Source organism: Pneumocystis carinii, assembly GCF_001477545.1.
Source record: "Pneumocystis carinii B80 chromosome Unknown supercont1.1, whole genome shotgun sequence".
Classification (NCBI taxonomy): Eukaryota; Fungi; Ascomycota; class Pneumocystomycetes; order Pneumocystales; family Pneumocystaceae; genus Pneumocystis; species Pneumocystis carinii.
This window is the reverse complement of record NW_017264713.1, coordinates 392,330-415,000: the sequence shown is the minus strand read 5'-3', so window position 1 is coordinate 415,000 and position 22,671 is coordinate 392,330. Positions and strand designations below refer to the sequence as shown.

At 31.0% G+C, this 22,671-nt stretch overlaps 11 protein-coding genes across 11 annotated transcripts; 6 read left to right on the top strand and 5 right to left on the bottom strand.

The window, feature by feature from the left end:
* Positions 1-164: 164 nt before the first annotated feature.
* T552_00195 (hypothetical protein) lies at positions 165-1,437 on the top strand. The gene is made up of 6 exons (XM_018368814.1): positions 165-345; positions 398-591; positions 641-802; positions 863-969; positions 1,024-1,210; positions 1,265-1,437. The coding sequence occupies exons 1-6, from the start codon at positions 211-213 to the stop codon at positions 1,389-1,391; spliced, it is 912 nt and encodes a 303-aa protein (XP_018227670.1). The 5' UTR covers positions 165-210; the 3' UTR covers positions 1,392-1,437.
* Positions 1,410-3,440, bottom strand: T552_00194 (hypothetical protein). Its single transcript, XM_018368813.1, has 5 exons — positions 3,094-3,440; positions 2,675-3,051; positions 2,328-2,620; positions 2,035-2,282; positions 1,410-1,992 (listed from the first exon to the last, which is right to left on the bottom strand). The coding sequence occupies exons 2-5, from the start codon at positions 2,977-2,979 to the stop codon at positions 1,456-1,458; spliced, it is 1,383 nt and encodes a 460-aa protein (XP_018227669.1). The 5' UTR covers positions 2,980-3,051; positions 3,094-3,440; the 3' UTR covers positions 1,410-1,455.
* A 176-nt stretch (positions 3,441-3,616) lies between these two features.
* Positions 3,617-3,841, top strand: T552_00193 (hypothetical protein; the record flags this gene model as incomplete). The annotated part of the gene is made up of 1 exon (XM_018368812.1): positions 3,617-3,841. One exon carries the CDS (start codon positions 3,617-3,619, stop codon positions 3,839-3,841), a length of 225 nt encoding a protein of 74 aa, XP_018227668.1.
* Positions 3,842-3,916: 75 nt separating this feature from the next.
* T552_00192 (hypothetical protein) lies at positions 3,917-4,977 on the bottom strand. Its single transcript, XM_018368811.1, has 2 exons — positions 4,441-4,977; positions 3,917-4,393 (listed from the first exon to the last, which is right to left on the bottom strand). The coding sequence occupies exons 1-2, from the start codon at positions 4,931-4,933 to the stop codon at positions 3,963-3,965; spliced, it is 924 nt and encodes a 307-aa protein (XP_018227667.1). The 5' UTR covers positions 4,934-4,977; the 3' UTR covers positions 3,917-3,962.
* A 128-nt stretch (positions 4,978-5,105) lies between these two features.
* On the top strand, positions 5,106-7,525 carry T552_00191 (glycine-tRNA ligase). The gene is made up of 9 exons (XM_018368810.1): positions 5,106-5,251; positions 5,303-5,676; positions 5,722-6,183; positions 6,228-6,392; positions 6,435-6,777; positions 6,820-6,929; positions 6,977-7,070; positions 7,114-7,252; positions 7,296-7,525. The coding sequence occupies exons 1-9, from the start codon at positions 5,152-5,154 to the stop codon at positions 7,477-7,479; spliced, it is 1,971 nt and encodes a 656-aa protein (XP_018227666.1). The 5' UTR covers positions 5,106-5,151; the 3' UTR covers positions 7,480-7,525.
* On the bottom strand, positions 5,921-10,001 carry T552_00190 (hypothetical protein). The gene is made up of 7 exons (XM_018368809.1): positions 9,646-10,001; positions 9,164-9,602; positions 8,895-9,109; positions 8,753-8,853; positions 8,631-8,711; positions 8,080-8,584; positions 5,921-8,033 (listed from the first exon to the last, which is right to left on the bottom strand). Exons 1-7 carry the CDS (start codon positions 9,961-9,963, stop codon positions 7,515-7,517), a joined length of 2,178 nt encoding a protein of 725 aa, XP_018227665.1. The 5' UTR covers positions 9,964-10,001; the 3' UTR covers positions 5,921-7,514.
* Positions 9,966-13,281, top strand: T552_00189 (hypothetical protein). Its single transcript, XM_018368808.1, has 11 exons — positions 9,966-10,045; positions 10,095-10,206; positions 10,257-10,462; positions 10,512-10,662; positions 10,707-10,869; positions 10,914-11,283; positions 11,326-11,607; positions 11,650-11,782; positions 11,829-12,476; positions 12,521-12,837; positions 12,882-13,281. Exons 1-11 carry the CDS (start codon positions 10,037-10,039, stop codon positions 13,233-13,235), a joined length of 2,745 nt encoding a protein of 914 aa, XP_018227664.1. The 5' UTR covers positions 9,966-10,036; the 3' UTR covers positions 13,236-13,281.
* Positions 13,282-13,393: 112 nt separating this feature from the next.
* T552_00188 (hypothetical protein) lies at positions 13,394-15,025 on the bottom strand. The gene is made up of 5 exons (XM_018368807.1): positions 14,979-15,025; positions 14,872-14,928; positions 14,042-14,822; positions 13,624-13,991; positions 13,394-13,574 (listed from the first exon to the last, which is right to left on the bottom strand). Exons 1-5 carry the CDS (start codon positions 14,979-14,981, stop codon positions 13,440-13,442), a joined length of 1,344 nt encoding a protein of 447 aa, XP_018227663.1. The 5' UTR covers positions 14,982-15,025; the 3' UTR covers positions 13,394-13,439.
* Positions 15,026-15,423: 398 nt separating this feature from the next.
* Positions 15,424-17,466, bottom strand: T552_00187 (sodium/hydrogen exchanger 3; the record flags this gene model as incomplete). Its single annotated transcript, XM_018368806.1, has 7 exons — positions 15,424-16,188; positions 16,232-16,434; positions 16,477-16,709; positions 16,757-16,963; positions 17,005-17,081; positions 17,125-17,258; positions 17,307-17,466. The coding sequence occupies 7 exons, from the start codon at positions 17,464-17,466 to the stop codon at positions 15,424-15,426; spliced, it is 1,779 nt and encodes a 592-aa protein (XP_018227662.1).
* Positions 17,467-17,559: 93 nt separating this feature from the next.
* T552_00186 (hypothetical protein) lies at positions 17,560-19,607 on the top strand. The gene is made up of 9 exons (XM_018368805.1): positions 17,560-17,736; positions 17,777-17,797; positions 17,841-18,152; positions 18,223-18,481; positions 18,532-18,662; positions 18,711-18,714; positions 18,766-18,784; positions 18,837-19,207; positions 19,258-19,607. The coding sequence occupies exons 1-9, from the start codon at positions 17,580-17,582 to the stop codon at positions 19,574-19,576; spliced, it is 1,593 nt and encodes a 530-aa protein (XP_018227661.1). The 5' UTR covers positions 17,560-17,579; the 3' UTR covers positions 19,577-19,607.
* A 182-nt stretch (positions 19,608-19,789) lies between these two features.
* On the top strand, positions 19,790-22,519 carry T552_00185 (hypothetical protein). Its single transcript, XM_018368804.1, has 7 exons — positions 19,790-20,091; positions 20,140-20,245; positions 20,461-20,540; positions 20,591-21,814; positions 21,871-21,970; positions 22,019-22,353; positions 22,402-22,519. The coding sequence occupies exons 1-7, from the start codon at positions 19,837-19,839 to the stop codon at positions 22,471-22,473; spliced, it is 2,172 nt and encodes a 723-aa protein (XP_018227660.1). The 5' UTR covers positions 19,790-19,836; the 3' UTR covers positions 22,474-22,519.
* Positions 22,520-22,671: the final 152 nt, after the last annotated feature.

Genomic DNA, 22,671 nt, shown 5'->3' with positions numbered 1-22,671 from the left:
ATAAAATACTCATTTTTAATGGATTCTTCTTATCATTATTTTTAAGGGTTTTCTTTAAGATTTGGACTTAACATTTATCGAAATTTTTTTAAGTCAAACCTCATCAAAAAAAAATAAGTTAAGATGGCCAGGAAAGGCCTATAAAAGTCGGATAAATAAGGATAAATCAGGAGTATTTTAACATATTTTATAAGGAGTATTTATTATTAAATGGGTCCTCATGTTGTTTCTCAGCATCTAATTTCACCGTCTATGTTACCTATACGAGAGGTTTGGGCGGTTAATTTAGACTCAGAAATGGCATATTTAAGGGAATTAGTAGAATGCTACAACATTTTAGCAATGGTATTGTTTTTTTCAGGGCGAAAAAAGGGCATTTTTTGACTTTTTTTTGAAGAATATTGAATTTCCTGGAGTAATTGCAAGACCTATTGGAACATTTCTATCAGGATCGGATTATTATTATCAGATGCTTCGATGTAACGTAGATCTACTTAAGATTATTCAATTAGGAATTACATTTAGCGATTCTTCTGGGAATTTTCCTCCAGATGCTTGTACATGGCAATTTAACTTTAAATTTAGTCTTAAGTAAGGAGATTTAAGGGATACCGAAATGTCAATCTTATGAATAACATAGTGATGATATGTATTCCCAGGATTCTATTGAACTTTTGCAAAAAAATGGTATAGATTTTAAACGACATGAAGAATATGGAATAGATGTGAATTATTTCGGTGAACTATTGATTTCATCTGGATTTGTCTTACTTGACTGTGTAAAATGGACGTCATTTCATAGGTATTTATTTATTTTTTTTTTTATTCTTAATATATCATTTTTTTTACAAATTTGAAATAGTAGTTATGATTTTGGTTATTTGCTTAAAATAATGATTTGTAATTGTCTTCCGGTTGAAGAAAATGAGTTTTACGAGTTGCTTCATATTTTCTTTCCAAAGCTATACGGTACATAATATATTTATAGGATAATCATTTATAAGAGTATATTTATATGAATAGATATAAAATATATTATAAAATTTACGAATACGCTAGAAGGAGGCTTACAGGATATTGCAGATGATTTAAGAATATCACGTACGGGTCTTGGTCATCAAGCGGGTTCGGGTTCATTTCTGATTGCACGGGTTTTTTTTGAACTTAAAATGAACTTTTTAAAAGATATTTTAGATGATCCGAAATATACGTATGTTGCAACTTTTTTCTATAGGTTCTTTTTTTTTTTTGACATCTTTGATAGGGGATATTTATATGGATTGGAAAATCCCGGTCAAGAAAAAGGTTTAGATGCAGTACAAACGGCATCTAGTTCAGTGACAAACAATCTTGCTTCGAATTCGCATATCAGTAATAAAGAAGTCTTTTAAGATGATAAAAAGACATGTAATAGAATAAATGAATGATGAATGATGAATGATGTATATATTGAGTTTATGATAAGGGTTTTAATGTATTCTTTTTTGTATGTTTAACTGTTTCTATTGTATCTTCTTCTGTATGATCTGCAAAAATGGGGTTAGGTTGATTTTCTTTATAAATCCCTGTAAAGATTGGATCTTTTTCTGCAAGTTCTGCATATTTTAATAAAGCTTCTCGAGGATCCTCATCACGCATGCTGATTAGAGAAATAGAATTCTTAACATGATTTTCATCAGGATTATTACCACGACCTCCAGGTGCATTTCTGGCAGGTGCAGATGGTATTCTACTACGAATTGGATCTTTCCTAATCATAGATTTTTCTCGTCTAGCATTTGTGAGTTCTGTATCTGCAGTTTCATCCAATTTGCCATTCGGAAGAATAATACTGCCCGAAACTGCACCAGCATAGATATCAATGGTTAGAGAAGAATCGTCATCAATATGTTGAATTTTGGGTGCCTTTGCTAGAACTAATTTAGCACCTCTAATAGATGATTTAGGTGAGTATAAAACATGTATAGCTGCATTTGCTGTTCCAGTAAGTATCTGGAGAATTAGTTGTTATTTTAATATAATAAAATACTTTACTTGATTAATTTTACTATGCCATAATGTTTTTATTACTGCCGAATTATGAATAGATAGTTCTTTGACTATTTCTAAATTATATGTCTTGAGTATAACTAATTTTCCAATATCTTTTGAAGTTGTAACAATTGATGATCCAGTAAGAATATATTCTCCATTAGGCGAAAATGTTATATTGGTTTCTGGATAATTATTTTCAATTTTATCTCTAATACAGAGTGGTTCTTTGAATTTTCGTATATCCCATACTATTAATATTAGTTTGATGGATTAATATTGTAAAAATCGTATACATTTAACTGTATGATCCCCTCCACGTGTAACCATTAAACTCCCATTTGGCAAAAAATTAATACATGATGTATGTGTTTCTTTTTCATGTGCATTAACAATTGTTCCTCCCATTGGTCTATGAAAAGGTCCTTTTGCTGCCCATAAAGATAATGTACCCTCACTATCTGCCGTAGCAATAAATGTTGCATCATGAGAATACGCTGATGAATAAACCTTCATTCTTTTGCCCGGTGTTTTTGATTTATGAACAATAATATGTTCATTCTTCCTAGTTTGATTCATATTCCATAATCTATTGTTATAATCAATCATATTCATATAATAACTAAAAATATATCATCTTTACCTTACTGTAGAATCTATAGAAGACGTCATAAAACGTTCATGAGAGACTGGATTCCAGCATCCAGACGTTAATTCTGAAATATGACCTGATGTATGTTTTAAATCTCGTAAATATGGATCACCTTTAACACACTCTGAAATTTCTTCTCCTTCTCTATCAAGTATTTTTGCTTGACTATTTGCTGATATAAATAAAAGAGAATCTCCTGTTGAATTCCATTCTAAATGATGTACATGTTGAGATTCTACTACCTCTAATGTACGAAATGGATTAAATGTAGAAGACATGCCTGAAAAATCCCACATCTTAATATTTGAATCATAAGATCCTGATACAATTCTTGTTCCACTTGGATCTAATGATAAAGCGGATATAGGCTGATCCATATATTAAGATTTTATAATACTTTTAAAACGAACCTTGGTATGATCTTTTAATACAATTTCATGGGATATAGGAAAATCTTCATCTTCTTCTTCATAATCACTTTCTGAATCGCTTAAATCCCTTTGTTTTTGAGTTATTATTGAATTTTTTTTACATATTTTCTGTATATCCTATTTTTTCAGTAAAAAACATGTTTTTTTCGGATAAAAAAAGAACAAACAGCATCTTCTCGTTTAGTTCTTTTAAATGCTTCTTCTAGATTCTCTGAATGTGCCCTTTTTCCAAATGAAATTGGGAAAAATTCCCGAAGTTCATTATTTTCTTGTATTTCACTATAAATCATCCTAAAAAAAGGCTGAAAAAGATATATTATAATTCTATAATTCATTAGAATCGTCTATTTATTATTATTTTATACCTTAAGAGCCTCTATAGCCCTTTTATAAAATATCTTGCTTTTAGTGCTGTAGTATTAACCGATCGTATAAAAAATAATATATAAAAAGTCCTTTAAGCTTGATTAAATCCATTATTTTCAGTAAATCAGTAGAATGAATGATCCCTGGAGAAAAAGGTTTTGATGGTCTCTTTTTTTGTGTAAAAATTGCTGATAAAACTATAAGAGAAGCATGGAGATCACAATATCCTTTTACAACTGTTATGAAAATAAATAAGATATTTCCTGGACTAGGACTTGGCATTGGTGTTTTTATTATTTATTGTTGTGTTGAAAAATTTTTTGAAAAAAAAAGTATTTTAGAAAAAAAAACCAATATTTGATCAATATTTTTTCTGTAAGATAGTTTGTTCTTAGATAGAAATGCATTCTACATATATTGTGTGTTTTTTCCTGTATAAATAAGATGATTATACTTGTAATATTTTTACTGCTTCTAAATAATTATGATAACCAAAAACGAGTTCTATTGCTCTCTTCTCCGGGTTTATACTCATATACGACATTGTCTGCATGTCTATCATGAATACCACGTTGAAGTCTTCTTAATTTAAGCGTAAATCTAGGTCCTAGTTCTTGAAGACTGACTTTGATATCATTTTTGAAAATATATCGGTGTCTTCTGATAAATATAAAGTCCCGTTGGTTATGAATAGTTACTACTTGACGTCCTTCAAAGTCTGCTTGTGTTGGAAACAATGAACGAAACATATTTTCCACTGTTAACCCAAGATATGTTGTAAAATTGTTAATTATAAGCTCTGGTATATGTGATGTTGCTCGTCCATGACGATAAATACATGATGTAGGTGTAATTGATGATATTGTAAAATAAAATGATGGTCCTGATGGCAAATGAATAATAATAAGGCTATCTTATATATAGTTTAGCCAATAATCTATATATATATGATAAAAATACCCGGTTTTTTCCGGTTTTCATTAACAAATATTAAACCTGTATATTCCCTCTTGATTCCGTACTCTGTAATTCTCTTTATTCCTAGCTGTGAATCCCTTTTAACCAGCTTTGAATATGGAAAAAGTCCTGCCAATTCTTTTGCGAAAAAATACGTATTTTTTGACGATTTTTTTCCTGTTATAATAAGATTCTTTGGCGTATAATCCAGATCTTTAATCCGTTTCAGTTCTTTCTCTCTTATTTCCTCATATATTCCCTTATTTTCTTCTACAAAAATTCTTTCTTTCTTTTCCCTTTTAGACTCAATTGTATCCGTTTTTTTTCCTTCAAAATCCTTTTCCCATGTTATTCCTGACGTTCTATTCAATAAAATGCTCTTTTTCCCCTGTTTTCTCCGCTTTTTCTCCTCTTTTCTCCTCATCCACTGACCTCCTTGATCTCGTTTTTTCTTCGAATATATGCTATCCGATCTTTTAATATCCTTCTTGTGCATGTCCTTTTAGCCCAGTTTGCCTCTTTTTTCTCTGTTTTTGCCCCTCAATTAGCCTCTCTCTTGCCTCTCTGGCCCGACTCCCCGTACTGACGTGCGTATCCCCCCGGACCTCAGGAAAATGCATGTCTGCTTGGTTTAGGCGCATATACCCCATAAAAAGACCCCGTTTTTTTGGTTCTACGCGTCTCTGCTCCATTTGTTTGCCTATTCCGAAGAGAATGGCCGTAAATACTGAAAATCCCGGGTTTTGTCGCTCAAGATTGGAGGAGCTACTTAAGAAAAGGTTCTTTTACTGCCCATCCTATGAAATATACGGAGGTATTGGCTCAGAATGCTCGGAATAGCCCTGAATATTCTTACCGGGTACAGGAGTTTCTGGTTTGTATGATTATGGGCCGCCTGGAATGGCATTAGAACAAAATATCTTGAATGTCTGGAGAAAACACTTTGTATATGAGGAGAATATGCTTGAAATTGGTACAAGCATTGTTACGCCGCATGAAGTTCTTGAAACAAGCGGACATGTTAGTAAATTTCGTGATTGGATGTGTAAAGACCCCTCAACAGGGGAAGTATTTCGTGCAGACCATATAATCAAGGAGATCCTGCTTAGCAGGATCAAAAAGAGAGTTGAATCAGGTTTAGAAGGGGAGAAAGTAGAAGGAGGAGCTTCTGGAACGAAATTTGATACATTAGATGAATCATTGAGTCGAATAAGAGAGTATGAAGATATTATTTCTAGGGTGGAGGGTATATATGGGGGAGAAATATGTTTCTGATGGATCTAGATTGATGGGTATGATGGGGAGGGACTTTCTAGAGTGATAGAAGAGTATGATATTCGAAATCCGGCAACAAATGTTAGGATGGAGGGACCAGTTGGGTTTAATCTTATGTTTGCAACAGAAATAGGGCCTAAAGGGAATATGACAGGATATTTACGTCCAGAGACGGCCCAAGGACAATTCCTGAACTTTAATAAGCTTTTAGAGTTTAACAATGGCAAAATGCCATTTGCATCAGTGGTTGTAGGTAAAAGTTTTAGAAATGAGATTAGTCCAAGGAGTGGACTATTACGGATGAGGGAATTTACAATGGCAGAGATTGAGCACTATGTAGATCCTTTGAATAAGGATCATAGACGATTTAATGAGGTAGAAAATGTCAAAATGAAATTCTTAACAAGGGAAATACAAATGTCTGGTAAAGAAGAGGTTATAGAGATGAAGATTGGAGAAGCAGTAGCAAGAGTAAGATGTGTAGAATGACATTGAACAGGATAAATGTATGTTAGGGTATCTTAGAGAATACTACATTGGCATATTTTCTTGCACGAATACATTTATTCTTGATTAGGATTGGAATGAACAAGGAAAAGCTTAGATTTAGACAACATATGAATAATGAAATGGCACATTATGCTAGTGATTGCTGGGATGCGGAATTGCTAACGTCATATGTGAATTTTAGGTAATTTTTTAAACTTTTTTAATTATTATAGGGATGGATTGAGTGTGTTGGATGTGCAGACCGTGCAGCATATGATTTGACAGTTCATTCAGAGAAGACAAAGGAAAAACTTGTTGTTAGGGAGCTTTTACCGAAGCCTATGGAGGTTACAGAATGGGTTGTTAATGTAGATAAGAAAAAGATTGGTCCTTTGTTTAAAAAAGATTTAAAAGTTGTTGAACAAGCTATTTCTAGTTGGAGTAATGAAGATAAAATAAGATATCGTGATCAAGCAGCATCAGAAGGTAGAATTGTAGTTAAAGTAGAGGATGGAAGAGAATTTGAAATTCCATCATCATTATTTACAATTGAACAAGTTAAAAAGACAATTAGCGGTACCTTTCTATATTTTTATTAATTAAGATTGATTTTTAAAGTTCGCGAGTATATTCCTAATGTAATTGAACCTTCTTTTGGTATTGGAAGGATTTTATATTCTCTTATTGAACATTCTTATTGGATAAGATCTGATGATGTTGACCGTTGTGTAAGTTTCTTTTTATAAATGTTTAATCAACATATTAATACTAGAAGGTTCTTTCTTTTCCACCTATAGTTGCACCTGTCAAATGTTTATTAGTTCCATTAAGTAATAATTCTGCATTTGATCCTATTATTGATAAATTATGTAATATTAGATTGATATTATGAATATTATTAATGATGATTAGCATTTGAATTGCGTCAACTTGGGATATCTCACAAAGTTGATGATTCTTCTGCTGCAATTGGTAGACGATATTCAAGAAATGATGAATTAGGTACACCATTTGGAATAACAGTTGATTTCCAAACAGTAAATGATGGAAGGTATATTTTTAAAAGTGATTTAGCCTTCTTTCATGTTTCATAGTTTAACCCTTAGAGAACGAGATACAACAAGACAAATAAGAGCATCAGAAAAAGAAATATTGAGAGTCATTAAAGAGCTTTCAGAAGGATTAATATCATGGGATGATGTTTTGAAAGATTTTCCCATATTTAATAAGCAAATTACAGATATTCCTGAAATAACTGATCTCTATATAAGAGAATGAATTGAATTCGATATGAATGAATTGAATTATCTTGATTATTCTTCACTACTACTATCTTCCATAACAATTGTAGGAATTTCAGTATCTGATAAATTATCTGACTCATTCTCTTTACTTATTAGAATAGTATTTAGATTATTTTCTTCTTCTATAGTTTTTATTAGTGGTTGAAGTATATTTTCTGATAAATCTTTGTTTTGTGTATTATTATTTAAGAAAGTTTTAAATATATGTTTGTTTGAAAATTTCAACTTTTCTTCTGATTCAATTGTAGAATGAGAAGTTGTATCTTGAGTTATATTTAATACTTCTTTTTCTTGTGATTTTAATATATTACAATTGTCCTGTATATGATAAATATTAGACATATTTGATATATTGTCATTTTTTAAATGTTTAAGATAGATTTCATTAGTTTTTTGTAATATTTCTGATCTACCATGATCTTCTTCTTCTTTTAATGTTTCTTCTTTAAATCTCCTCTGTAATGGAGGAAATCTAGGATGTATAATAGCATCAAGTGTCAAAAATTTTATATGATTAAAGTTTTTCATCTTAAAATTATGAGCTTTTTGATTAAATAAAACATGTACTCCTTACTTTGTATGTAAAAATGTCTGTTTCTTTACCAGCTTCTTGAAAAATACGTATTACATGTGGCAAAATGATTGCTTGTGTATTTCCTGGTGAAATAACATTATTTATCAATGAATTATATATTTGTTTTTGCAGTCTCTTTCTTAGACTAGGAAATAATGCAACAGATATAATAGTTTTGTCTATAAGTGATCTCTGAACTGAAGAAAGTATTCCTGAAGGCAAATAACTTATAACAGAAGAAATAAAGTTCAATGATGCCTTTGTTACATTTTCCATATATCCTTTCTGAAATTTAGAACTATTTAGTGCTATATTTGATGTCTTATTCTTCTTTGACTCATTTTTATCATTCAATATAGAAACTTGTTGTGAAATAGTTAAGAGTTCATTAAGATCATTTAATGCTTCCTGAATAACTACATCTATCAATTTACTGGATGAAAAAGACGTTCCAACATTCTGAAAAAGTGTGCTAAAAACATTGTATATAGACACTTTTAATGGTCTAAGACAAATATTTAGTTTCTACATATTTTGATATGAAACTTTACATCAATTCTTTTTCCCTAGAAAAGAGACGACTAAGATGAAGAACTAAGCCTGAAAGATATGGCAAAATATTCGAACCAAGACTACTTATATCAGTCATCAATAGAATCAACAGTATATATACATTTGAATCATAATAGTCAAAAGTTCTATTGTCATCAAATGAAAATATGGGATTTTCATAAGCAATACTGATTTCTCCTTGTTATCTAATATCAATTTTGTCTATTAAAATCAGAAAACATCATAACCATATTGAAATATACATTTGATGTTGTATTTATACCAAAGACTTTAAAAATAAGGAAAAAAAGCTGTCCACACGGTATCTTTACATAATAAGGAGTCGATTGGTTTAAATATTGCTGCATAATTTGCATGTATTTTTCAAATCTATGCAAACCTTGCTCAATTGCTTCATAAAAGTCTTCTGAAAATACTTCTTGCTCCCATTCAGACACCTTTGAACATGTATATCGCCCTAAAAAACACTATGTCAGCTCGTCCTATGCCATTCTTCCATTATAGCTTAAACCATTCTCTGATTCCTCAAAAAAATGATCAATTATATTATGTAACTCAAAAATACATGATAATACTCCAGAATTCCACTTCTCCCCTCCATAATCCTTTGATTCACAAAGATGTAACCTTGATAATATCTGAAATAGTCCCTTTTGAACATCTGGTTCATTCATATTATGCTCTTTTATAGCACGAACACCCATAGACCTAATTCCTGAGACAAATGGCCTGCATATACTCGGATAAACCTCAATAATATCCAATATACTACGTATACATGTACTTGTAAGCAGCATATTTCTGCTAGGAAGTGCAATTAAGCTCTTTAAAAACGTCCCAAGAAATGGCGTCACAAATGAACGCATACAAACTGCTTTTCCCTCTGAATAAAGCATAATATAGATAAAACTAAGGCATGCTCGTCGAACCACTGTATCCTTTTCCTCTTCCTGATACATTTAACCTTTTCATATCTTCCCTACTCCCGCTTACACTGATAAGTGCTATTAAGCGCTGGCACCATACAGTACCATGGTGAATTAAACTTTCCCCGTTCTGACATACGCTGATCTTAACAAGACATGCTCCAATCCAGCGCTGTTCTGCCTTTTTTCCATGCAGCAGCGTATATATTAGTCTATGCCAAGGGCTCCAGAGGGCATCTTCCGGTGAAAGAGAGCATATAGGCCGATAATAATGCAAATCATCCAATAAAAATGAGAAAATACGAAGTATATGCGCTTCATTTCCTGTTATTTTTGCTAAAATCTCATGCAGCAGCGCCTCCTGTGCTGCGGATAGGCCCCCCATATACACGATATTGGACGACACAAAAATGGTTCAGGCGCATATATACGCATGAACCCCGATGAACACCAGGTAAATGCGCTCTGTAAGCCCGATCCTATGCATTAAGAACCTACTGACGTGTTTTTTTGCAGGAAAAAGCGGTTTTATATGAGCGGTTATTGGATGCAGCACTGTGCAGCTATGTCTGGTCAAATGTACCAGAATTGGTGCGTAAATTGAGGAAACATGACGTTAATAAGGAGGGTATAAAGCCTTATTATTGATAGGGAGTTTTCTGATTGTCATTGGGATAGCTTTGTGTGAAATTGTGCTTGCAGAATATCGTCTAGAAGAACAGACAAAAGCGGAGAAAGAGGGGGATATAAGGGATAAAATCCTTGGGAAGATCTTTGTTGATGCTCATGATGTGTTGTCGGTAGTTGATGAAGGGTTTTTGAACGAGATTATGGGGATAATTATGAAATTTTTGAATGGAGTTGAAACACAGCATGAAAAACTGGTAAATAGGAGAAATATGGGTATATATGGGCTTATAGAGGGATGGATAGCATGCGCGTACTGTTTTGAGTCATATTTACTTTTTAAAATCGGAATATAGTCGTGCTTTGGAGACAATAAGTTCATATTGTGAAATAACATCAATTTTAGAGAGTTCAGGGTATTGTTTATTTAATATAATCAAAGGATATGTTATTAAAGGTTTTTTGTTGTATAAATATTGAATTTTATTAAGTAATTGATAGGTTTGTCTCAAGAATGTATGTATGAGGCATCATTAGCAATTGAGACGTATAAATCAGCAGTTTATGCAATAGAACAGATAAAACATAGAAGAATTCCTGAAAAGTCGCGGGAATGGCTTGATATAATATATTACAGGTCATGTCTTTTACTCTTAAAGTCAGAGTATGTGATTATAATTTGATTTATAAGCAAATTTATATTTTTAGTCCATATAATTCAATTAAATCAGGATATTTAGATAATTCTATATCTCTAATTAAGAAGGAGTTGTATTCTGCGGCTGTATGTCGCTTTTATTATCAGTTACTTTCTGAGTTATTGAATAATAGTATTTCATGTGATAGTTCTAAAGATCAGCCATCAAATTCAGAAGATTCTGATCTTTCTTTTTCTTTATCAGAGTTAGAGCCTATTATTCTAAAAATAGAGCCTATATATAGGAATTTATTAACACAAGTTGTTAATTTTCCTAAAGCTGGTAAATTAAATGGTATTATCTTGGAATATGTGGATCTAGTTATGATGAATTGGAAGAATACGGGCAAGGGATTGGATTATGCAGAAGCAATTGTAGAAGTAATTTATATTTTTCTCTATTTTTAAGATTTAATGGGTTAGACCATCTATTATGCCATCAATAAAACATATAAGTCTCATCGTCTTATACGGTACTTGATGGAGGTCTTAACTTTCCTAAGGAACTATGACGAGGCATGCTGTGCATTTGATTTATATGTTGAATTGGTTGAAAGAGCTAAAATTTCACCTTTTCGTCAAGAAAATATGTTATCTAGAAATGAGACAATAGAACAAGACACTGGACAGGACTATGATGATGATATTACGGTTCTAGAGACTTATATAGATGGGATAAAGTTATATATTATTCATTATAATGATGTAGGATTATATTTATTTAAGAATACTAAATTAATAAGATAGTTTGAGAAGGCATTGGTAATTTCTAAGAAATTACGTCATGCATTGGATACTTTAGAACCTTCAAAGCACCGTAAAATTATTAGTGATATTTGGGAGGCAATTGGAATAACATATAGTTGTCAATCTATGAAAAGTATCATTTTTTGAAATAATTGATTCAACACTGAATATAATTATAGCTTATGAAGCTTCTGAGAGGCCGTCTATACAGCAAGATGCTGTTAATGCTTTTAAAAAGTCTTTGGAATATGTTCCTGATAAGAAATCTAGTCTATACCATTTGGCATTTCAATATGCTGAACAAAGGGAAATAACAGATGCAATTTTAACAATTAAGAATGTTGTTTCTCAGAAATATAAGTTGTATCAATCATTTCATCTTCTTTCACTTTTATTATCTACTAGAGGTGAATATAGTCAAGCTATTCAGATTTGTGAGGTTGCAATTCAAATATCAGGTGTTGAAACAGGGGGTAATTTCTCTCATTTAGATTATAAAGATCTTGAAAGCCTTGTTGAGATAAAGATTACACTTTGTGCACTCTTAGAGGCAAGGGATGGTATAGATGTTGCTATTGAAATGTATAAAAACATTTTTAATTTCTATGGAAAAGTTTTTAAGACAGAATATCCTTTTCCTGTCTTTGAAATATTGGATTCAGCTCCTATGGAAACTATTTCTTCTGTACTTCTTAGTGAAAATAAAGAAGTAATGATTAAGTCATTTGAAGAACGGTTATCAAGTCATGTTTTTTTGCAAAGATATACTTCTAGTCAATTGCCATTGTTTAATCCTTCAAGAAGATCTATGTCTCTTTGTTCTTTAAGTAGGTATCTGTATTTTTACTTGATATATATCTGAATATTTTAGATAGTAATATTCATGATTTAAGTTTGAAATTAAAACATAAATATTCATCATTGGATCATTCTGATTTGAATGTTTCTCGTATTAGTCAATTGTCTTTAGAAAATGGGTATCAAAATAGGATTTCATCATTTAAACAATCTGAATCTTATCATTATTATTTAAAAAAAGAACAAAAGAAAATATCCAAGCGTTGTTTAAGGAAGATATGGTTAGTTTTTTCATCTTTATGTTGTCGTGCTTCAAGATGGAATGAATCTTTAATGTCTATTAAAGAGGCAGAAAAAATTGGGTTGTTTCATCCTGATGTACATACTCAGGCAAGTTTTATTTCTTCTTTTTTATATCAATTAATCTTATTAAGTGGGGTATCTTTTATTATTATTTAAATAAATTGGAAGATGCTGCTAGGAGATTTGAATGGGCTTTATTAGAAGATCATGATCATATAGATGCTAGTATTGGATTGAGTAAAGTTTTTTTGGACTTGGAAGGAGAGAAATATGAGTCCTGTAGAGATAGAGCAGAACAAATGTTAGATATGGTGACTAAACTTTCTGGTTGGGATTCATCAGAAGCATGGCTTTTATTAGGAGAGAGTTGGGAAAAAATGAATGATTTAAAAAATGCTAAAAAAGCATATTGGTATGCCGTAGAATTAGAAGATACAAGACCGGTTAGACATTGGAGAAACGTTTCACCAAGATTTGTAGCATAGATATTGAATTTTAAATAATGATTAAAAGTAGATGAGCTTTTTTATGAATATAAAAGATGATTTGTAAATAGATTGAATTTGATTTTGTTTTTTTTTATTGAATATTATAAATTATCCTGTATTTAAGAGACAATGATTAAAAAAATACGTACAAGTTAGGTATATGAGGATTTGATTGAGCCATTTTCTACACAAAACACAAGTTTATATATAAAGTTCGCCTTGTATATTTTTTTGTTTGGTTTTTAATACATGTTCTTTAGCTTTTCTAAAGTCATCGGCAACTACACGCATTCTTCGTTCCCTAAGAGCAAGCAGACCAGCTTCCGTGCAAATTGCCTATATATATATATATATTAATAAACTTTATGTATAGCTTAACTATTACCTTTACATCCGCGCCACTCATTTCATCTTTAGCTGTTATAAACTCTTCAATTAATACATCATCCCCGAGATTCATTTTACTCGTATGAATCTGAAAGATTTTACGTTTTGTATTTTGATCTGGTGTTTCAAACAAAATTTTTCTATCCATTCTTCCGGGCCGTATTAATGCCGGATCCAAATCATTAATTCGATTTGTTGCCATAATTACCTTTACATCTCCACGATCATCAAACCCATCCAATTGATTTAAAAGTTCAAGCATCGTTCGTTGTATTTCTCGTTCTCCTGATGATGTTGAATCATACCTTTTCGTCCCAATAGCATCGATTTCATCAATAAATACGATAGACGGTGAATTGTCCTGTGCTGGAATAATGTTATTCTTTCATTGAATCTCTTTCTCAAGAAATAATTACCCGTTTGAAAGAGCTCTCGGACAAATTTTGGTCCATCTCCAAGGTATTTTTGAATTAATTCTGATCCAACAATACGTAAAAAGGTTGCACTCGTTTGATTCGCTACCGCCTTTGCTAATAATGTCTTTCCCGTCCCTGGCTCACCATATAAAATAACTCCTTTAGGCGGTCGAATTCCAATCTCTTCATACAACTCAGGATGTGTTAATGGCAATTCTACCGTCTCTTTGATCTCTTGAATTTGTGATTCAAGCCCCCCAATATCCGCATACGACTCCGTCGGTGCTTTGTCCAACTTCATCACCGATACCATTGGATCAATATCATCACTTAACACCCCAACAATCGATACCGCCTTATGATGTAATAATACCGAACATCCAGGCTCAAGTAAATCCTTATTTACAAAAGACATAATAGAAACATAATATTCCGGCCCCGTAGCTGATGATACAATTGCATGATCATCATCAATCATCTCTTCCAACGTTCCTACCCCCATAGGACTTCCAATTAAACTTTGAAGCTTATCATCATCCTCTTCTTCGCCTTTTTGATCTCTTTTTTCAGAATCAAGCTTCAACAACTCCTGATTAGATACAAATTCCTGCTCTAATAACAAATAATCTTTGATCCTTTCCATCTTTAAAAGCTTCAAACGACATCTTGTCGTCGGATATACCATTGGAAACTTATATGATGCATCCGGCCCCTTATTTCTATTATATCTCCTTCCTATACGTGTAGACATAACCAGTGGCTCATATTTAGACTCTTTTTTCTGTTTTTTAACGTTAATTCTTCCTTGATTTATCTATATAAGCACAGACTTTCTCCTGATCCTCTTGTTTCGAGGGTTTTCCGTTATTTCCTGACTGAACATTGCCCTGTCATAAACATTAGCCCTTTTACTCCTGAAACCACCGCTTTAACTCACCATTTTGAAAAATTTTAAAATTTTTGGGGGATCGACTGGTATTTATAGAGAAAGCTGTCGACGATGAGGCGAATATATATGATAATGTTGATAAAGAAAGGGTATATTTTAAAGCGTTAGAATAAAGCGTTGTTACCTAAATGAATAGAATAAAACGAGTCTTTTGATAGATTTTGTGTAAAAAATGATGTATTTTTTTTGAGTAAAAAATATTTGGTTTAATTTTAATAATATCATTGTATTTTCCTTTTGTATAGACATGTCTTTGTTAGTTCCATGTTTTTTTATGTTTTTTTGAAACCAATTTGTGTTAAAAAATGTTAGTTATATATAAGGTCAATATTTTACCTAAATGTTATGAAAAAGAAGTTGATAATGATTAATGATTATTATTTGTTTCATGGAGGATGTTTTTCTTTGTTTTTTCCCCATTTCTTCCTTTTTTTTAGACTTGGTAGTTCTTTTTTTTTGAAAAAATGTCTTTTTCAACAACTAAAGGCATAAGAACTTTGGAATCAAAGTTCTTGAACCATTTTATATGATTATTTGATGTAGATAGTTTATCCTTATCTGTAGATATGTCTTCATTTGTCATTTCATAAGATGTATAAGAAATATCTTCTAATTTTGCTGGTTCAGTGACAGTAGGGAAAAAAAGGTTAGAATCAAAAGATTCCCTATTAGTATTATCTTCTTCGTTTCCCTGTGTTTCAGAAGAACTATCAGAATGGTATAATACATTAAAAGAATCCAATTGTCTTGAATGTTGATCTGATTCATATGTATATTGGTTTATTTTATGAGAATTGGGTGAAAAACCTGATTTTCTGTATTGAAATCTGTCATATATGGTTTCTTCTAGTGAAGGATTTTCGTTATAAAAGCTCTCCATATGATAATCATCTTGATAATTAGTAATTCCCATACGAATTCCTGTAATTTCTAGCATTTGAGGTGTTGTACCTCCAAATATAATAACAGTTAAAACAACAACAACCAATATGGTTGCTTTAAAGGTATTTGCTTCTTTTCCTTCAAGTGCTTGTATAAGTGCAACACCAACAGCACCTCTTAATCCTGACCAGAATAACATAAATTGATAAGATGTTGGTAATTTCTCATAAAAAACAATATTGTATGATTCTATAATCATATTTATCAACTTTGAAATAGAAAATATAGATATATATCTAGCAATACAAACAAAAAGCTTGTAATTTAGGTTAATTGAATTAAAAATTTGTAAAACTTACCATTGTAACTAAAATTAGCAATGGTTTATATACAAGATTTTCTTGTGTAAAGAGTGATATCCCAAGATAAACAAAAATAAAGTTTTCTGATAGTTGAGATAATATTTTAAACAAAAATTTTGTAGAAAATTGTGTTTGTATAGACATATTGTAAAAGGCGTAATGTTTTAATGTAATTGCACAAAATAAAAGAGAAACAATGCCTATTCCATATTACAAAATATCATCTATTTGATAGATTTTACCCGACATATGACATCCATTTGAAAATAAGTAAGATGAATAAGCTATTAGTGTAATAATACATGATTCTATATATGGAAAGCGGCGAAGATGCGAATATTTCAGTAATAATGCTATAGAAATACCCGCTATGATCCCTATGGTCAAAGATATTATAAATATTATAAAAAACCTTCCAATTCCTATAAAAACATCAATTATACTCATCTCCTTATTATAAAAACGTTGTAATGTTCTTAAAAAAAGTTAATTTCATATCATTCACATTATAGGTAATTTAACTCAAACATAACTATTGAAACTGAATCATTTAATAAACTTTCTCCAAAAATAATTGTATATAATGTAGGATCTACATTATATGTACGGAAAATAGAAAGAATTGTAACCGGATCGGTTGCACTAATCGTTGCCCCAAATTTTAGTGCCTCAATCCATGAAATTCCTATCTGTTCTAGGCCTGTTAACGCCCATAAATATATCAAAAGTCTGTTTTTATAAGAAATTATTTTCTTCCCTCTTATTTATACCCTGTAATAACCGCTGATACAAACGTACCAACAAATGCAAATGTAAATATAGCTCCTGCGTTCTTAAAAAAAAGTTCCTATCTTTTTTTTAACCTTTTCTTCTTCTTTTCTCTTCTATACTTGATGAAGCTCATATCCTGAATTTAATATAATTGGCGGTAAAAGAAGATTAAAAAAGTATCCATAGTTAAACGTAACTATCTTCTGAATATCTGTATTCTTGATTTCTTTAATAAGTACCCCGACTATCATTCCTATATACATATATATCTCCCTTCCTTCTATAAATAATACATAAATACCCAATAAAATAGATATCACTGTCTCATGCATGCTTCTAACTCTCTTATCTTGCAAATAATATGATACCCATAGCGCCATTATTAATAAAACCATCAATATCAAAAGTCCCCAACTAGTCAACTGTTCATTTCCCTTTCTTTCATAAAAACTATGCTCCATTTTGTTTCTATATGCGTTAAACCTACTGTAAAAATACCATTCTTTTCTTCATTTACTCACTTTTACTCCTTCTTCCCCATACTGCCGTGTCGTTCCTCCTCATCTCGATCTCCATGATCGGATTGTATGCCCATGTAAATGCGTCAAAAGACCATTTTGATGACGTTATTAACGCCTCTCCGCCTCTTGAAGAGCCTCAAGAACCACCATTAAGAGGGACTCTTTATCTGCTTTTTTTAACGCTGGTTTTAGGGGGTCTACAGCTTACATGTAAGTATATATAATATATAGGATATAGCTTATAAGATAGGGTCTATTGAATTGGGATATGGTAAGAAGTAGAAAGATATTTATATTATACTATATAAGGGAAGGAACGCCGTATCTTCTTTCATTAGGATTAACTAAGCATTATACATCATTTGTATGGATTGCGGCACCATTAACAGGAATAATTATACAGCCTCTTATTGGGTTCTTTTCAGACCGTTCAAGGAGTAAATTTGGTAGACGAAGGCCATTTCTTGTAGTAGGGACGCTATGCGTTGTTATTAGTTTAATAGGATTGGCCTATTTTAAAGATATAGCATTTTTCTTTTTTTCAGGGCATGAAAAGGTGGCGAAAAATATGACGATTATTGTATCTATTATTATTGTTTATCTTCTTGATTTTTCTATTAATATTGGTATATTTTTATATATATGTATATTTACATATATATATATATGTAAAGAAGGGAATTAATGATTTAAAAGTTCAAGCAAGTAGTCGAGCATTAATTATTGATATGGTTCCTATGGTTCAACAAGATTTGGCAAATGCATGGGCAAGTCGTATGATTGGAATTTTTAATGTAGTTGGATATTTAAATGGATATTTAAATTTACCAAAGATTGCGCCAGCATTAGGAAATACGGAATTTAAAGCACTTAGTGTTATTGGATCAATTGTATTAATTGTATGTATGGCGGTTACATTTTTTGTAGCAAAGGAAAAACGTTATTTTATGGAAAGGTATTTTTTATTTAATAGTTTTGTATATTTTTTAGTATTTATTTAAATAGAGATTCAGAATTTGAAAAGATACCATGGTGGAAGAGTTTATTTAATTTTTTTAAAACGATTTTTTCTACTATTATAACACTTCCTTCAGAAATCCTTTGGATATGTATAATTCAATTTTTTGCATGGATTGGTAAATTTATTTTATTTAATTGAATGAATAAAGTTAATATAATATTAGGATGGTATTTATATTTATATTATATTATAAAGAACTAATTTCAATGGTATTTAAGGTTTCCGATTCTTTTTTATGTAAGATTTTTTTTGTTATAGCTAAATTAAATTGATACTTATTGGATGAAAGGGGACAACATATGTAGCTGAAATATACGCTGAAAAATATTGTAATAAATATTTAAAATATCCAGATCATTTATATACTAAAGAGAAAGAATATTTATTAATAGAAGAAGCAACTCGATATGGATCTTTTGCTTTTTTGCTTTTTTCTATTATTTCTTTATTCGGAACATTTTTCTTTCCTTTATTTGTTTCTGGAAAAAAACTATTCAAATATATCTTCAGATTAAAATTTTATAACATTTTACAAAATATAAACATTCAGTTTTTATGGACTTTTGGTCATTTTATTTTTACTTTATGCATGCTTTCAACCATACTAGTAAAATCAATCACTCAGGCAACCATTATTATAGCTTTATGTGGACTTAGCTGGTAATATTCTATTTTTTATTTTTTTTTATTTTTTCTATAATATTATACAGGGCAATCACTCTTTGGGCTCCTTTTTCACTCATTGCTATTCAACTTTCTTCTAATAATCAATTACATCGATCCGGAACAATTCTTGGTGTTCACAATATATTCATCACCGTTCCACAAGTATTAAGCATCATCATGGTTGGTATTATATTTAAATTAACTGGCTACAAAAAATTCGAAGATATTATAAAATGTAATGATAACATGGACTATAGTTTTATTTGGATCTTTCAAATCAGCGGCATTTCTGCGCTAATTGCTATGTATCTCTCTTTTAAAATCTATACTAATGATCCCTCTTATGAACGCAATAAGATTTAATATTTCTTTACTTCAATTCATTCAATCCTCTTATATATTTCTTTCTTTTTTCACGTGACTGTCGCCATGGCAACGTATGCTTGATTTATACATACTTTCGGACGTCAAAAAAACCTGCAGATTTCTACTCTTCTTTGTGCAGGTAAATAAAGTGTTTTTAAGGCAAAATAATAACGTATATTTATAGATTTTATATATATAAATTAATTGAGAGAGTTTTTTTTATTGGGATTATATAGTTTTTTTTTTTTTGCTTTTTTATGGCACATAATTTATCATCACAATATTTTATGAATCCAGGGCCGGCGCCGGCTCCTCCGATAAAGATCCCCTCGTATTCATCATCGAATATCTATGCGGGACGATGTTTTGACGTATCTCATACATATAAAGGGTCAAAAGGAGTTTTGAAGGCGGGATGGGCGAATGTTAAAGAAGAAGGGATTAAGAGCTGGATATGGTCTAAAAAGTACTTAGTTTTAACGGACAAAGTTCTTCGTGTTATGAAGAATGAGGTATTTTTTTTTGGAGGGGTTTAAAAGGAATTGAATTGAATATAATAGAGTTCGACGAGTCCAGGATTATCTATTCCTTTACGTGAAATTATGAACGTTAGTCGTGCTGAATTAAAAGATTATTGTTTTGAAATTTTGAGGGATCCGGGGATTGGTATGTGTATAATTAATTTTTAGAGGGAGTCAATGATTTGGGAAATTTTGGACTCGAATGAATTGGTAATGATCAATTTTTATTGAAGAAGGGGGTTTTGGATATTAATATGGATTGATTTTTACTCAAATATATATAAAAATTGATCATTACTCAAATATATATATATATATATATATTATGATTTATTTATTTTTGACTAATGATATAATTAGGATCAGGAACGAAAAAAAGCTATTTTATTAGTCTTAAAAGTGATAATGATCTTTATTCATGGATGGATGAGATTTACTCTGTATTATTTTTGTTATTTATAATATTTTAATAGTTAATGTTTAATTATAGAGATGTCCATTGATGATGGTTTCGAATCCGACGAATTTTACACATAAGGTTCATGTTGGATTTGATCCTAAGAGTGGGGGATTTACAGGGCTTCCGGAAGAATGGACGAGACTTTTGACTGCTAGTGCTATAACTAAGGAAGATTATGCGAAAAATCCTGAGGCAGTGATTGAAGTGCTTCAATTTTATAGTGATACCCAATTAAGAGAAAAAGAGGAGTTTGGAGAGCCGAGTACATTGGGTCCAGATCTTTATAATATTGAAAATCAGGATATAAAGTCATTAGAGCAAAATAAAATGACAATGGAGAAGCATTATGTGAATAATGGTTTTAACTCTCAATATCCAGTATCATCTACTTCTAAAGGTGCAGTTCCTCTTCGAGAATGGCTCAAGAAGATGGATATTAAAGATTCGGAAAAAATGGTGCCTCAACGTGTACCTCCAGCATTACCATCGAATTTGCCTACTAGATTAAATACTGATATGGCATCATTTCCTCATGAAAGTGACTCATTCCTTACCTGTGGTTCTTCAAATGTTGACAAGGGATTTGGAGTTACGGCGAAAAAACGTCAAAATGTACCACTTGAAACGTTGAAACACAAGCAATCGCAAAATAATTTAGCATTTATTTCTCAAGCACCAACTCAGCCATTACCAAAAATCCCTACATCATCAAAAAATATTCCTGATATACCAACTACATTTCCTGAGACAACTATGAAACAACCCAATGCGACTAAGTTGCCGTTGTCACTTTCAAATGCGCGAGCAATGAAACAAGAACCTCCTTCTGATGAGAAAGTTAATGATTTAACAGGAAGCCAGGTGATGGAAAGGCTTAGAAATGTAGTTTCTACAAATGACCCTAATACGTTATATACTAAGATCAAAAAAGTGGGGCAAGGTGCAAGTGGTTCTGTTTATGTTGCTAGAGTAAATTCAGATATAAAATCAGGAAATTGTGAATTAAAAACTGGTTTAAAAGTGGCTATAAAACAGATGGATATTGCACATCAACCAAGGAGGGAATTGATTGTTAATGAAATTCTTGTGATGAAAGAAAGTCATCATCCAAATATTGTTAATTTTTTAGATGCATATTTAGCTAAAAATTCTGAATTATGGGTCATTATGGAGTATATGGAAGGTGGTGCTTTAACGGATATAATTGATAATAATACATTGACGGAAGATCAGATTGCTGCTATATCTTTAGAGGTTAAATTGCTTACATATATAAATATATATTTACAGGTTTATCTAACGTAAAATAGACATGTAAAGGTCTCCAACATCTTCATCAACAAAAAATAATTCATAGAGATATTAAAAGCGATAATGTTCTTTTAGATTTTCATGGTCGCGTAAAAATTAGTATGTAATTTATTAAGTCTTTCTGCATATTCTCATTTTAACTTGCAGCTGACTTTGGGTTTTGTGCAAAACTGACAGAACAAAAGAATAAGAGAGCAACAATGGTAGGAACTCCGTATTGGATGGCTCCAGAAGTCGTTAAACAAAAAGAATATGGTGCTAAAGTTGATATTTGGAGTTTGGGAATTATGGCTATAGAAATGATAGAAACTGAACCTCCTTATTTAAACGAAGAGCCTTTAAAAGCATTATACCTTATTGCTACTAATGGCACGCCTACATTAAAAAAGCCCGATAAGTTAAGCAAAGAACTTAAAAGTTTTCTGGCTGTTTGTTTATGTGTAGACGTTAAAAGTAGAGCTACTGCTGAGGAACTTTTAGAGGTTTGTCTAATTTTTTCTCTATAAATAATCTAATAAATTATTTTATAGCATGATTTTTTAAAGAAATCATGTAGTCTTTCTAATTTGTCCTCTCTTTTGGCATTTAAGTCTGGAAAATAATTCATATATTTATATTTTTTATGAATATTAATTCTAATTTTGCTATATTTCATAAATAATTTGTCTTTTTGTAGGATGAATATTAGAAATATTTTTATATTTTAGGAATAAGGATGTCATAAGGATCGGTTTATTTTAAAAATACTGGATTGTTCTTTTCTCTATTATAACAGGTAACTATCGTTTTATTTCACATTC

Coding starts and splice junctions, on each gene's coding strand:
- T552_00188 (XM_018368807.1), bottom strand. Junction 14,823..14,871: donor AACAAGAGGATCAGGAGAAA/GTCTGTGCTTAT, acceptor GTTAAAAAACAG/AAAAAAGAGTCTAAATATGA. Junction 13,575..13,623: donor TGAGTGGCGCGGATGTAAAG/GTAATAGTTAAG, acceptor ATATATATATAG/GCAATTTGCACGGAAGCTGG.
- T552_00194 (XM_018368813.1), bottom strand. CDS start 2,979: ATGTGGGATTTTTCAGGCATGTCTTCTACATTTAATCCATTTCGTACA. Junction 2,283..2,327: donor AGGGGATCATACAGTTAAAT/GTATACGATTTT, acceptor TAATATTAATAG/TATGGGATATACGAAAATTC. Junction 1,993..2,034: donor GGCATAGTAAAATTAATCAA/GTAAAGTATTTT, acceptor CTAATTCTCCAG/ATACTTACTGGAACAGCAAA.
- T552_00191 (XM_018368810.1), top strand. CDS start 5,152: ATGGCCGTAAATACTGAAAATCCCGGGTTTTGTCGCTCAAGATTGGAG. Junction 5,252..5,302: donor ATCCTATGAAATATACGGAG/GTATTGGCTCAG, acceptor TACCGGGTACAG/GAGTTTCTGGTTTGTATGAT. Junction 6,778..6,819: donor AGTTAAAAAGACAATTAGCG/GTACCTTTCTAT, acceptor TGATTTTTAAAG/TTCGCGAGTATATTCCTAAT.
- T552_00185 (XM_018368804.1), top strand. CDS start 19,837: ATGGCACATAATTTATCATCACAATATTTTATGAATCCAGGGCCGGCG. Junction 20,246..20,460: donor TTTGAGGGATCCGGGGATTG/GTATGTGTATAA, acceptor TGATATAATTAG/GATCAGGAACGAAAAAAAGC. Junction 20,541..20,590: donor GGATGGATGAGATTTACTCT/GTATTATTTTTG, acceptor GTTTAATTATAG/AGATGTCCATTGATGATGGT.
- T552_00189 (XM_018368808.1), top strand. Junction 10,663..10,706: donor CAAAGGATATGTTATTAAAG/GTTTTTTGTTGT, acceptor AGTAATTGATAG/GTTTGTCTCAAGAATGTATG. Junction 12,477..12,520: donor TATGTCTCTTTGTTCTTTAA/GTAGGTATCTGT, acceptor TGAATATTTTAG/ATAGTAATATTCATGATTTA.
- T552_00186 (XM_018368805.1), top strand. CDS start 17,580: ATGATCGGATTGTATGCCCATGTAAATGCGTCAAAAGACCATTTTGAT. Junction 17,798..17,840: donor GTCTATTGAATTGGGATATG/GTAAGAAGTAGA, acceptor ATATAAGGGAAG/GAACGCCGTATCTTCTTTCA. Junction 18,153..18,222: donor TGATTTTTCTATTAATATTG/GTATATTTTTAT, acceptor ATGATTTAAAAG/TTCAAGCAAGTAGTCGAGCA.
- T552_00195 (XM_018368814.1), top strand. CDS start 211: ATGGGTCCTCATGTTGTTTCTCAGCATCTAATTTCACCGTCTATGTTA. Junction 346..397: donor GCTACAACATTTTAGCAATG/GTATTGTTTTTT, acceptor TTTTTTTTGAAG/AATATTGAATTTCCTGGAGT. Junction 1,211..1,264: donor TTAGATGATCCGAAATATAC/GTATGTTGCAAC, acceptor CATCTTTGATAG/GGGATATTTATATGGATTGG.
- T552_00190 (XM_018368809.1), bottom strand. CDS start 9,963: ATGGGGGGCCTATCCGCAGCACAGGAGGCGCTGCTGCATGAGATTTTA. Junction 9,110..9,163: donor TTTTGAGGAATCAGAGAATG/GTTTAAGCTATA, acceptor AGTGTTTTTTAG/GGCGATATACATGTTCAAAG. Junction 8,585..8,630: donor TCTAGGGAAAAAGAATTGAT/GTAAAGTTTCAT, acceptor TATTTGTCTTAG/ACCATTAAAAGTGTCTATAT.
- T552_00192 (XM_018368811.1), bottom strand. CDS start 4,933: ATGCACAAGAAGGATATTAAAAGATCGGATAGCATATATTCGAAGAAA. Junction 4,394..4,440: donor TGAAAACCGGAAAAAACCGG/GTATTTTTATCA, acceptor ACTATATATAAG/ATAGCCTTATTATTATTCAT.